The sequence below is a fragment of the Zalophus californianus genome, chromosome 13 (genome assembly GCF_009762305.2).
Source record: "Zalophus californianus isolate mZalCal1 chromosome 13, mZalCal1.pri.v2, whole genome shotgun sequence".
Taxonomy (NCBI): domain Eukaryota; kingdom Metazoa; phylum Chordata; class Mammalia; order Carnivora; family Otariidae; genus Zalophus; species Zalophus californianus.
This window is the reverse complement of record NC_045607.1, coordinates 65,351,016-65,365,336: the sequence shown is the minus strand read 5'-3', so window position 1 is coordinate 65,365,336 and position 14,321 is coordinate 65,351,016. Positions and strand designations below refer to the sequence as shown.

The following is a 14,321-nucleotide window of genomic DNA, read 5'->3' as shown; positions in this document are numbered from 1 at the left end:
TTAAGCATCTGACTCTTGATTTCAGCTCAGGTCATGATCTCAAGGTAGTGAGATCAAGCCTCGCGTCAGGATCAACACTCAGCATGGAGCCTGCTTAAGATTCTCTCTCTCCCTCTCCCTCTGTGCCCCCAGCACCCACCACTCATGCACTCTCTCTCCAAAAAAAAAAAAAAATTAAAAAGTCCATCAACAGATTAAACATCAAATCAGACACGGCTAGAGAGAGAATTAGTGAAATGGAAGATGTACATAAATGTTTTTATTATAGGTGACTAATCACTGCAATTAAAATCAAGTTTGAGAATTTTTAAGTGTTGATCAAGGAGACTGTGAGTTGCTCTTAGTTCATTTAAACATAATGAAAATTACAGTATTGGTAGTAAAAAAAAATGAGGAAATCCATCTTTCTTCACAGGAAAAGTCTTTTGATAATTCCCTGAGACAGTCATTCAAAGCACCTTTCCACATGAGATAAGACATGGGTGTTTGTATATGCAGGGAGCCCAGCTCAGGGAGGATACTCCAAGGACTTGTCAAACCGTGGTTACCTCTGGAGAGAAAAACGGTAGTGCTGGACAGTAGGGAAGAAGGGAGGGGAGCTTATGTTCCCTGTGCATTCTGTTGCAGCCCCTGGATTATTTACCAGTTGCATGTATTATCTATTCATGAAAAGGAATTTTCAAGCTTTTAGAAGATTAAAAAAAAAAAGACATAAGCTGCATGGCTTCTCAACAGGAAGACAGACATAAGGAAAATTTTAAGAACAAAAGTCTAAAATTGTTGGGACAATACAATGGCCCGGACATCTCACCTCAAAAATCTCCCTGAATATAGCAGGTACAACACTTAGCATAAATGGTTATCATTTCCACGTATTTATGTGAGGTGGAACATCTTGAAAAACTTGGAACATTGTGCCCAAGACAACAAACAGTACTAAATTTGATACATCAGCTGATGTCATTCAGACTAACTTTCCAAAATCAATAGGCAACATCGTATTTTGGAGTAGAATGTAACATCAGCATGACTTTCAAAAATAAAACTGCTTCATGCTTGCTTCTGGTCTTTTAGGCTGTGTTCCCAGGGATCCTGGGTCCCACTCCACTCCTCTGCTGCAGGGCTACTTTCCAGGAAAAGCTGGAGAAGCACAGACAAAGGGATTTTGACAGAGCAGACAGAATGTATATTTTGATTTGATTTGTCAAGACATATAGATCAAGCTTCTACTTATGGATGGTTTCTTACCCCAAAAAACAGGAAAGAAGAAACTGTATGATAAACAGAACATTCTTCCATTCATTGAATTCAGTAGCCTATTATGAAAAAGAAAGAAAACAATGGTTAGACTAATAATATTGCAGTTTAAACCTATGGCTTTTACCAAATTGTGTGTTTTAGTACAGGAAACACTTTCGCACACAGAAAATACAACTTAAAAAATCCTAGGCAATACCAGCTTGTGAGGTTGGGCATATTACTTTTACTCCCTGGATCTCAGATTCATTTTACAAAACAGGGATCTTTTTTTTAAACTTCCTCAAAAGGTCAACATGAGGATTTAATGAAATTGTTTGGAAGATGGCAGGTGGCAAGCACAAAACATAGCGATAGTTTCCGTAGTTGCAAAATCATGGTTGGGTTTACTTTTTGTATAAATAATCTTAGAAGAAAGCTTATCATAAAATTAATAATGTTGGGAAGTTCAGAAAATTAAGTCTGTGAACTGTTTTCAAGAATTTACAAATGCTTGGGGCGCCTGGGTGGCTCAGTCAGTTAAGCGTCTGACTCTTGGTTTTGGCTCAGGTCATGATCTCAAGGTCATGGGATGGAGCCCGACCTTGGGTTCTGCGCTCAGCACAGAGTCTACTTGAGATTCTCTCCCTCCCCCACTGTTCCTCCCCCTGCTTCTCGCATGCACTCTCTCTCTAAAGAAATAAAATCTTTAAAAAAAAAAAGAAAATCTTAAAAAAAAAGAATTTACAAATGCTTAGTAAGTATTATGAACAAATAAACTATTATTTGCTAGTTACAAAGCAAGCAAGTAATCGGGGTGGAGGAGCTGGGACAGAGAAGTTTATGAGAGAGTTTCAACTCTCCAAGACCTTAGTCTTAGTCTCTTAGCTGAGAAAATGAAATTAACCCTCTTGAAATGACAGGTAACAATAAAAAGGAGCATTTTATTCATGATTTGTCCTTTGCCTGCATCCAAAAAATGATTTTAAGGTGACTCAAGACTATATTAAGTATGTGCTGAATAACATAATTAAATATAAGTTCTATTCACTTTCTCCTAGGCAAAACTTTCTTAGTCAAGTTTTAGTAACTTTATAGATTTAAAACTATTTAAATCTTTGTCGTTTATAATTCAAAAATTTTAAGCCAATTAGAATGGAATTCTCCTCCAATTAATACATCCTTGCCATGCTTGTCATTGTTTCATTAGTGAGACTTTGCCTACTCTCTTATCAAAAAGAGACACAATCAATGTTGACTATTGTTGAACCTGGCTGATGGGTCCATGGGGTTTGTTATACTACTTGTTCTCCTTCTGTATAGGTTTGAAAGTTTCCATCATAAAACGCTTTTCTTTAAATGCTTACTTGTGAAAGAAAAATAATAAATATGAATCTGTCTTACTGGCAAGCCTAAGCCAATCATAGGGGCAGAAAATATCCAAGGCAGTCAAAGACCAAAACCAAACATAAGACGTAGAAAACACTCTATTATCTAAAATTAAAATAAAACTGGCAATAAGAAAAAACCATATGCTCCAAACTTCAAACCAAGGGTAGAAAAATATTTATTGATTCAACAAGCTGGAAGTATTTCTGCAAACAGTAAATAAAAACTATATATTCCTGATGCCATATAAACCACTGAGGGCTATATAGTAATGTTCATAAAAATATTTGGATTCTTTGCCACTCTAAATTTTAATAGATTTTAGTTTTGTTTTGTTCCTTTAATAATGATGAGACTGTGCTGCTGACATTTTAACAAATAATGTATGACATTTATTTTAAAACAGAGGGGGCGCCTGGGTGGCTCAGTCAGTTAAGCATCTGACTTTGGCTCAGGTCATGATATCGGGGTCCTGGGATCGAGCTCCCATCAAGTTCCCTGCTCAGCGGGGAGTCTGCTTCTCCCTCTCCCTCTGCGCCCTGCTCATGCTATCTTGTGCACGCGCTCTCTCTCTCAAGTAAATATTTTAAAAAAACAGAAATTAATTAAAGATGAATAACAATAAAGTACTGCTTCCTTTAGACTTGCTATTGTTGTAAAAGTATGATAGAATGTGAATCTTTTTTGTTTTGCATTTATGTGGCTTTTTTATCAGAAAAATAAGTCCTATTACTTCTCCCTATTCATCAGCTGTAATAAACCATGTACTCTGAACCTATTGCAGCAATTCGAATGACTAAAGAAAGGTCACCCAATCAGTATTTTCCAGGGGCCTAAATTGTTGACCAGAGGAGCTGGCATTGCTGACTTTGCTAATCAGAGGCAGAATCAAGATGTTGTTATCAGATTTGTGGACTGTGTTAAGTCCAAGGTCCAGGAGTGACCTCCAGTGTGGTGAGTCATACACACGAGTCTTACCACAACCTCTGAACCTCTCCAGTCAACCAGGAAAAATGACTCAGCAAAGTACTTCCGTTAATAAGTTAACATTTCACCCTAATTCATCAATCAACTTTTGGTACAATCACACCAAACTGCAAATAAAACACAATTTTCTAGACTAACAGACCTAATTACGTAAGTTCTCTTCTTTATTGTATTTGGTTCACAATCTAAAATGGATTCAACCATAGTTAAAAGTAACCAACTGGAAGAAGCTTGCTATGGTTCAATGGAACAGAGCAGAACAATCTTACTAGTGAAAAATATCACCACTTTTTCTACAGGGTTTTAAAAATGACTGATTACAGAAAGTGCCCCATATCTTTTGGCATCTCTTATCATATGATACTTTTAAATTAAAATAGAGTCAAAGTTTCAGTTTCATGACTTTATATTTTGTCATTTTTATAGGCCTTTTTTTTTAAGATTTTATTTATTTATTTGACAGAGACACACAGTGAGAGAGGGAACACAAGCAGGGGGAGTGGGTGAGGGAGAAGCAGGCTTCCCACTGAGCTGGGAGCCTGACGCGGGGCTCAATCCCAGGACCCTGGGATCATGACCTGAGATGAAGGCAGATGCTTAATGACTGAGCCACCCAGGCACCCCTATAAAAGGCCTTTCTTACAGTTATAAACACATTCTATTTTTTTCTAAATTATAATTTTCATATAGATTTTTAAATAAATCTATATATTTAGTTCTGATCCGTCTGGAATTCCAGTGAATAATGACCACATCTGGGCCTCTAAGACGCCTACAGGAACTTCTGTTTGAAATCTCAGGAGCCTAGGCAACAGAAGACGCTACAGACAGTAAATACTGAGGTAGCTCAGCACCAAAAGCCAAAACAGGAGCACAGTTCTCTCCTAGAACACTACTATTTAATAAGTTAAAATATACGTTCAGCCTCTTGTACTTTCTAAGATATTAAGTGCCAGGTTATGGTTTTTCATGCATGAAGGAAAGAAACACTTTTCACATACAATAAAGTAACTGGGATTCCAGTGGAAGATGTGTTCCAGAGTCAGACTGACCGGATGGCTCACCTGCTCTCCCTGGAAGCTATTTAAACACTGTGCTAGAGCACAGATTCCTTATCTAAAAGATGATGATAAGAGCAGTACCCTCTCCTCAGAGGCCTGTTGTGGAAAGCAGTGAAAGAGTTCATGTACAATGCTTTGAACAAATCTGATAGAATAAGTCCTCAATAAATATTAGCTATTATTTTGATTATTAACTGAGAAAGTATAATAATTCTGTGAGGCTAAGCATTACAAGCAGGTGAAACTTTTTTTTAGACTTATTTACTTGAGAGAGAGACAGAGTGGGGGGAGGGACAGGAGAGAACCTTGAAGTGGACTGTTTCCCACTGAGTGCAGAGCCCATTGTGGGGCCCAACCCCACGACCCATGAGATACTAACTTGAGCCAAAAGCAAGAATCAGATGCTCCCACAAGCCACCCAGGTGCCCCACAAGCAGGTGAAACTTCTGAGAGCACATGTTACAAGTTTATAAAGCAATGGTTTGGATGTGGGAACAAACATTCCTATTGAAACAATGTTATAAAATTATTAACATGATACATCTAGTGGATTTAACTCATAAGATACCTAAAATTCAGTTTCTGGTCACCATGCTATTCATAACATTGCTGCTAAGCTCTTCTGCTGTCTCCTCTTTTGGAAAGGAATTGTACAAATGAGAAAGTATAGCTTTAAGAAAGAAGGAGAAGCCCTGACATCCACCCTAGGAGCCCACAAGAGGGGCAGCCTTAGCAGAAGTATTCAAACCCCTAAAAGGCTACAAATGGGATCCGCTCGACCTGTGTACACCACAGCAGCATGCTGGTTAGCAAATACAGCAATACTGTCACGTGGTGGGTGAATGGCTACTGCATAGGGCCCCTCTGAACCCCCACCCCGGGTCTGGTAACAAGAGAGTTAATGTCTGGGACTTGGTTCTGTGGGCAGAGGCCAGGATGGACCGTAATTTTTGCCCAGCAAATTTTCTCACATGAACTTAAGCATCTCCCTTAAGATATAGGCAAAATTCTTAGAAGTGGTATGGCTAGAAACTTCCTGCAAAAGTAGAGCGTGGCAGGGGCTGGTATGCTTCAAGACGGCCACTGTGGATGCTACAGGGCAAATCTTCACCCTTCCTGAGACTGGCTTTCACTCCCTCCAGCTGGGCCTCCTCTGTTCCTACTAACTATTTTATTTGTCTCTCATGTGTGTGTGAGTGAACAGGTAAGCAGGGCAAACACCAAATGAACAACACATTCTCAAAATTCAAATGTACATCCCAGAATATTTAGATGCAAAATGCCATGACTGCTGGAATTTGCTTTAAAATATTCCAGGAGGAAAAAAAAAGAAAGCAGATGGGAATAGATGAAATAAGAATGGCAAAATGCCAGAAAGTGTTGGCACAGGGTGGTAGGTACGTGACGTTCATTAAATTATTCTCTCTACTTTGCCTATGTTTCAAAATGTCCATTAAAAAGGCAGTAGATAACTAAATCCATTTTTAAAACTATCAAAATCCCCTTCTAAGTTAGTTTTCCCAGGATCCCCACATCAGTAAATAGGGATATTAAGACTCAAACTCAGATTTTTACTGTCAGTTTAAAAAAAAAAAAAAGCTTCAAGTCCAGAGTTCTTGTGACTACTTCCTGCTGCTTCCCATGTGTCTGAAGATAAATACCAAAGAAAGGATTGTGCCAAAGATGTTACTGGTGATATCACAGATCTTGCTTTCATGTACCCTCCTGAGAATTCTAGTTACCGTTACACTTTTCACTGTAGTGAGTACCAGAAGTTAACTATTAAGAGACTGCTACGTAGGAATGTAATGACCATCCTCAGCTCACCTGCTGAAGGTCTCCAGTAGAGACACTAATGATAAGAGTTGGTATAATCATGAAGCAGGCATTGTAGAAAAGCACGCCATATTTACCCAACTCCTACAAAAACAAAGAAAACACTCAATGTTAGAAATATGAAGCATCAGATTTCCTGGAGCCATTTATACAACTATGTATTTATGCAGAGTTAAAAATTATTCTGACCAACTTTGTGTTGGAATATTTTCAGCAAATTCCTTTATTTTTTTTTTAGCAAATTCCTAATGTAGAAGGCTTTACTTCAAGTACATCATGATAGCAAAATAAACATTTGTTTTACACAAAAATAGCAGATAAAATGGATGAACATGGAGGGCCTCCCAGGTCCCACCCATCTCTACCATTCCAATTGGTTGTTCGTTTGTTTTTTTAAGTATTGTATTCAGAATGGGAAAATCTGGAACAGAATGAAGAACATTTAAAATGTTAATATAAACAGAACTCCTTAAAAACATCTGCTCTTTCTGTTAAGGAGCAGCAGTGTTAAAATACCAGGTATCTCGTTTTCTAATCTTGCATACATTTACTTTTCATTAAAGTGGCTACACCGCTTCTTCACCATTTTTCATAAAGGGTGACATATTGGGACCCTCAAAAGGCAACAAACCTGTTTTAGTAAAACTGCCACCAGTAAAAAACAAAGGGCCGTGCAGAAAAAACAGCTCATAGAAATAAGTCTGTCCATCAGAGCAAACTCCCTCACTCAACACAAAGAACTTGGAACAAAGCAACATATGCCTGGCTCATCCTCCGGAGCTTCCGGAACAGCTGGGGCGAGAGGCCTTGACAGGGGGGGTCACCAGTCTCTCGGGAGGCGGGGGGGGGGGGGGGGGGGGGGGGGGGCTGCTCAATCACTGATCAGGGCAGGTACTTATTGCTGGCCAGGACCTTACACATGAGCCATTCCACAGATGAGGAGTCTGAGGTCTGCAGAAGTTAAGGGTCCAAAGTCACGGTGACCAGTAAGCAGCAAAGCTTCTTTCTGTAACCCACGCCTTCAGACTCTCAAACTGCAGTTGCTTCAGTATTCTGAGGTACCCCTGACTTTGCCTTGGCCACTGAGGAGGATGGCAAAAACCTTTTAATTTTTATTTGCCTTTCAAAATAATCTCCTCTTTATATATTCTGACTCTGCGTCAAAAATAGTGGTTTCTTTTCCCTCCCTGTCTTATTTTCACCCAAAACTTTGCAAGGTCAGGGGTAACAAGAACGCATAAAGACAAGAAAACTGAAAAGAAATTAGTGATTTATACAGCATGCCATGTAAATTAAATTACATGCCAACTTTACAAATTCTTTTTTTTTTTTTCACGCAATTTCAGGGGCCAGATGACAAAGCCTAAAAACCATAGAAGTGAAGATCTGGTACCTTTGGGTCCATTTTCTGTTTGGTATAAACTCCATTTGCTGCTGTGAAGATATCATTCAGGAATACAAAAACATAGCCTTCCAAGTTAAAGGCAAGGTCAGAACTGGGAGGAAGAACACAAAAAGGAGGACGATTATTCAGAAACTCACACAACTTGGCCTTCAAAGCCTGCCTGTTTTATCTTTCCCTAATCAAAGCCACTTGTGATGCTGGTAACTACCTTTTTTTCCTCTGGCGTATTTTCCCCCTCTGGTTAATTCCTCTGCTCTGCCTCCAGACAAAACAAAACCAGGCCATCAGGTGGCTTCAATTCAATCATGAATGGCTTAAAACCAGAGGGACATTAACCATCTTCCTTGAACTGCAAAGCCCTTTCTTCTTTTCGCTAACGATCAACTGGCATAATAATTGGTGAGCCCTTCTTTTCTAAGGGGAGTGATTTGTCCAACCCACCCAGTGGCTTTGCTTATTGTAATAAACAGGGCCATCTCCAGGGTACAGCCCTGTGGAGACAGCTGGGCAGTTACTGGGGCAAGAAGGGTCAAACGAGGAACTGACACCTCCATCTGGTGCCCAACCGGTCACATCATTCACCGGCACGCCCCCACCCTGTCCATCAAAAAAGCAAGGCAGGGACTGATTCTTCCTCTGCAACTTCTCCAAGGCTCCTTTCTTCCCATTCTTTTAAACCATCTTCTCTTCAATTTGCATTTTATATAAATACTACTAGTATAAAAAATGTGCAGGGGGACATGGCACAGGGAGGAGAGAGAGAACAGCTGAGCCCTGATGTGACTCATCTACCACACTTGATCTTACAGACAGTAGCAGACCCATGTCATAATTCATAAATTAGCATCAAATAGCATAAAACAGCATCAAAGGGGTTTCCTCTACACTCTTAGGTTCAGTGAGTGGAGCCTGCAAATTTGACTGACAGTAGGTTAACAAGAGAAAAAAGGAATACAACTTTTATTCAATATTTTACATGTAAAGGAGTTCACAAAAAAGAAATGAATCTCAAATAAGTGGTTAGACTCTGGGGCTCAGATATCATTTTAAAAAAGAAGAGGTTTGGGTTCCAAGGAACAAATGAATTGTGGAAAAAAGACTAGGAAATTTATGGGGGAAACTAATGGAAGAGAAGGGTTATTGTACTTAAGGTTTATTTATGCAGACCCCTCTTGGTACTGATTCTCCAGCACCAGTGATAAGAACTGCTTTCCTATTCCTGGTGTGGGGGTGAGAGTGGAGGGTGTAGGGGGGACCACCTTACAAAGGGAAATTTATGGTCTGCTTTTAGCCAGGAAAGAGGAAAACAGAGAATTCTTCCTACATCTGTTGATTCTCAATTAATTGCCTTCAGCTCAAAATAAATGTTTATGCCAAAGTGGCATATTTTGGAGTGGCATATCCTGATCCCTGCAATATTAAAAAAAATAATTTTTTAAAGATTATTTCTAACTAAAGAGAATGAAATAAGGAGGGAAGAATTCCATCAAAATCTGAATGCAAACTAAACCAGACTTACTCGAGGGTTCTGCTGGTATTATTAACTACAAATATATCTGTGAGAATGCAAATTAATTTTAGATCATCATAAATCAGAATTGTCTGGTTCAATCACAAAAAAAATAGAATCTCTCAAAATGAGGGTCTTCCAGATCTCATGCCTACCCACACTTGGCTCCATGTTAAGAAGAGTCTGCTGTTCCATAAAATGGCAAAGAGCTAAATGGATAAAAAACCCAGGTTTCTAGGGGAGTGGAAAGGTGTCGCTCACTTCCTTGGAGAGTCTGAGGGAAATTCCCAGAATTCTCAGGTCTCCTGCTCCCGGGGCTACAAGTCCCCAGCACCATTCATTCAGGCAACTGGGAAAAGCACAGAAATTTGAAAAGAATTTGCTTGCTTTAATACATGAAAGCAGATTCATGGTTAACCCTTGTCGCTGTCATTTAGGGCTGTTTACAGACATAATAGTTCTACTTTTCTGGCCATGTGACTTGTTTGGCAAGTGAGATGTAAGACGAGGTAACACATGGCATGAAAAGCCAACACACGATTCCCCACATGCCCTCTTCCCTCCTGGATGAGGAAGGGAGTCCCTTTTGAGGCAGGGGTTCCATCTGCCTCGGTCCCTGAGTAGCTACAAAGAGCAGAGTACCCCCAGGGCATTAACTAACGTTGGTCTGAGTATGCAGCATGAGCAGAATATACTTGGTGTGTAAATGTGGGAACTGTTTGTTACAACAGCATAACTTGGCCCATCTGACTGAATCAGCTCTACAGTTATTGGCAATTGATTGAGAAGATCTAAATGAGAGGTGAGAAGGGTGGGGTCGTGGCTGGTCTGCAGTGAAGAAGGGTGCTTATCACCCACCTAGATAGTATCCATTCTCTGGGCACTGAGGAAGGGAAAAATCTAGAAGTGCTGTTCCAAGCCAGCTCCTGGGGGAAAGTGAGATGCTCTGAAAACACTATTTACCCTTTCAGCTCATTAGAATATCATATGTGGTAACTATGAGCCGAATTTCTACTCACTGGGTCTGGAAATACGCCTCCACAGACACAGCATCTGAAGCGCCATTCCTCGCCACTGCCTTGCAGACATTTTTATAAACCATTTTTTTTTTGTAAAAGTGTACAACTGCCTCAAAGTCAGCAGTTTCCAAATTGAGCTCTAAGAAACTCAGAAAAGAGAGGCTGCCCAGGGAATGCCCCAAAGCACTGTGGCAGGAGGGCACTTTCAACAGAGCGCCTCCCTCTTTTAGCTACTTTGCTCCTATGACTTTCTTGGAACAAAATCTTCATGATTACAACAGGCTCTAAGTACTGCTGCTTCATGTCCTCGCTGGCTCTGCAAACCAGGGGCCAGCGTGTAACGGGGCCCCACCCAGCCGTGGCCAGGACCAAGAACCTTACCGAGGAAAACTTAAATAACAAACCGTGCTCTAGGCAAGGGATGAACTCATTTATCACACAATAAAATAAATAGATTGTTAATATCTGTCACCATCTGGGATGCTGTATTTTCTAATCTGTTTCTTTTGCTTATTGTCTGTCTCCAGCAACTAGAATGGGAGCGCCATGAAAGCAGGGGATTCTTGTCTGTTTTGTTAGGTGCTGGATCCCCCTGCACCTAGGACGACACCCGGCAGTAAACACTCAACATGTTTTTGTTGGCCTTGGCCATTTCCTAGTGTAAACCCCAGTTTATTGTTATCCCCTTTAATTCACACAAAGACCCTATTAGCTGGGTCTATTCTAATCTCCATTTTAGAGTTGAAATAACTGGGGGGCAGGGAAGTTAAATAGCTTGTCCTGGTTATACAGCTAGTAAGTGAGGAGACTAGAAGAAGAGAAGATCCATATCCTTATTCACTTTGCAGTTAATGATCCAGAACTCTTCTTTTTTTTAAGATTTTATTTATTTATTTATTTGAGAGAGAGAACAGGGGGAGGGAGAGGGACAAGCAGACTCCGCGCCAAGCGTGGAGCCAAACGCGGGCTCCATCTAAGGACTCTGAGATCATGACCTAAGCCGAAATCAAGAGTTGGATGCTTAACTGACTGAGCCACCCAGGCACCCCCAGAACTCTAAGATATTTCTAAATCAGTTAAGGAAACTAGTTTAACTGAAATTCATCCAATCTTTGCATTCTTCCCTTCATACAGGTAGGCTTTGCTTTTCTATTACATTCTTTACTTTACAGATGAGTAAAACTGAGGCACAGAGAGGCTGAGAAACAGCTGACAGGGGCTGGGCTAAGTTCTGGACCCCCAGAATAAGACCGCACACGTGCTTTAACCACTAGGCTATAAAAGCCAGGAGTCTGACTGTCTGCTTTCAACGGCAAACTTGGGAGTCCACATTCCTGGCCTTGCATATTAATGAATAATACACCAGAACAACACAGGTTTGAACTGTGCTGGTCCATTTATCCGTGGATTTCTTTCACTAAATACAGTATAATAGTGTAAATGTATTTTCTCTTCCTTATGATTTGCTTAACACTTATCCCTAGCTTGCTTTATTTTAGGAATACAGTATATAATACATATGGCATATAAAATATGTGTTAAGCAACTATTTATGTTATCAGTAAGGCTTCCGGTCAACAATAGGCTATTAGTAGTGAAGTTTTTAGGGAGTTGAAAGTTATACTCAGATTTTCTACTACGTGGGGGCAGGGGAGGGGGGCATTGGTGCCCTTAATCCCTGTGTTGTTTAAGGGTCAACTTAGTCATACACTGGTATTCGCTCATGTCCCAAATATACAAATACATTTAATGAGAGTATGCCACCCTTGGAAACAGACTGCTAAGGCATCACAGGTGATAAAACAAATCAGCATACAAGGGCTTTATAAAGTTGTTATTCTTGACCAAATGCCCAAGAACTTTTCAAGTAAATTTTTTGTACCGAAGACATTCAGTAATAATAGCAAATAGTTTACTCCTTTTTATGATGAAAAGCTGTATTCATATCTTCTAACATTCCCTTTATACGTTCTCAGAAATGTTCTGGCCAAGCTGGAACCCAGTCTGACTTTCACAGGAACACATGGGGAACCCACTAACATCCACACACTTGTCTCTTGGCTGTTCAATTCAACTGCAGCCAGATGGAAAATGGAAAATGAGGCAGGGCTGGGCCTATTGTCAAAGGCACAAAGAAGTTTTTGAGCAGAAAAAGTCCAGAGTCTTACCCAGCTGCTATGAAAGCCCCAAGTATGATGGTAAAAACACTGACGATGATGTTCAAGGAATATTGTTTCCTGTAATAAATGGATGGATGGATGGATGGATGGATGGTGAAGGAAAGGAGGAAGAGAGGAAAAAAACATGGATTATAATTCTTAAACTGAAAATAGACATTGTTCACAGTTTTATAGCTAAAATCTAATGGACATCGCTTTACATAGAGAAAGTGCTGTAAGCATCTGTAAGTGGATTAATAAATTAGACCAAATGTATTTCTTAAGCAGCTGTCTAATCTGACTATAAATGTGTTTCTCTGTTCTCATTGCAAAGATGCTGTGACAAAATGCAGAAGAGCCCCTGTTGGCAGCTCTAGTTGGTCTTATATCAAGCATCCAAAGATTAGGATAAAATTGAACAGTAGGACTTAGAACACTGGACCATCATCCAAATTTTATTGCTAAATAATCTTCCCAACAAAACTAAGAATCAACTTTTTTGGTATCAGCCTGAGTACCTTTATGAGAGATTTTTAAACCATTATAAAAATTAATTTATTCCTATGTTACATCATAATCACTGTATCAGAATGGATTTCTGTGATTTCTTGCATTTCTATCCTGTATGTATACATGGACAATTTTTCCTCTGTATTCCAAAATCAGCATCTATTCCATCTAGTTCAGGAAACATATTTACGTCTCTTTTGAGGCTGTTGCATTTTTTAAATAATTTTCTATCATAAACATGTACTATTAGTCTAATATAAAATTACAGGTAAAAAAAATCACTCATTATGTGCTTAAGGAATCATGGAAACAAGAGATGCTTTTAAGTGAATAAACCATGGGGCCCTAAGTTATTGCTACTAGCAATTCAAATCAACTATTTGGAAAAATAACTAGATGTTGAGATTTGCTATGCAAAAATAATGTGGGGTGAGGTTCGGAAAGGACACAAAGGGGAAAGAGGAAAAACAAAACTCACCCAAGTATGATGGTCTCCAGGAGTAAAGTGAGTGGAATGGTAAATTTCCGGAGCACGGTGAACATCGGCAAGCTGTCAGGAAAAGATTCAAATATAATAACATCAGATGCCAAGTATTTTTTTAACATGGTTTACATTTTTAATTAAGCCCGCTAACTTTCCAAATTAAAGGTAAGAAATGAACCTTAATTCTCACCTATGCCATTAACAAATCACATAAAATAATAAAAAGAAATGGAGATTTAACAGTTTCATGCCACTTTTACTTACTAGCAATTTTTTTCACTTATTAACAATTTTTAAACATCACGCTATCCAACTACTGCAAAGGTTGAGCTAAAACTACAAAGACCATGCTAAAAGACTGTATGCAATATAAACCAACACACCCTTTGGCAAATCAAGTTGGAACTATGTATCAACACTCATTAAGTTGTGCTAACCTTGGACCTAATTATTTCTTGTTGGGACACTTAACCTATGGTAATAACACAAAAGAAAGAAAAAAACCATGTGCACAAATGTGTTCACTGCAATAGTGTTTTGGGGGAAAACATCAGAAACAACTTAAAAGTCACACAAGAAAATGATAAAATAAACATGATAAATCTACCTGAGGGAACATTATGTGTTAACTCTATAATATAAAACTTTATACTACTACTGGAAAATGAATATTAAATAAAACAAGGAGGGCACAAAACTATGTAGAGTCTACAACTGAAACAAGA

At 39.3% G+C, this 14,321-nt stretch overlaps 1 protein-coding gene across 2 annotated transcripts in view; it reads right to left on the bottom strand.

Annotated features, from left to right (window-relative positions):
* The window catches only part of SLC35D2 (solute carrier family 35 member D2), a 50,473-nt gene that overhangs the window by 11,910 nt on the left and 24,242 nt on the right, over window positions 1-14,321 (bottom strand). For both annotated transcript variants that reach the window (XM_027616623.2, XM_027616624.2), the window contains exons 5-9: window positions 13,591-13,662; window positions 12,612-12,680; window positions 7,903-8,005; window positions 6,501-6,593; window positions 1,249-1,316 (exon numbers count right to left, since the gene is read on the bottom strand). In XM_027616623.2, coding sequence (XP_027472424.1) covers window positions 1,249-1,316; window positions 6,501-6,593; window positions 7,903-8,005; window positions 12,612-12,680; window positions 13,591-13,662 — 405 coding nt within the window. The remainder of the gene's footprint in view (window positions 1-1,248; window positions 1,317-6,500; window positions 6,594-7,902; window positions 8,006-12,611; window positions 12,681-13,590; window positions 13,663-14,321) is intronic.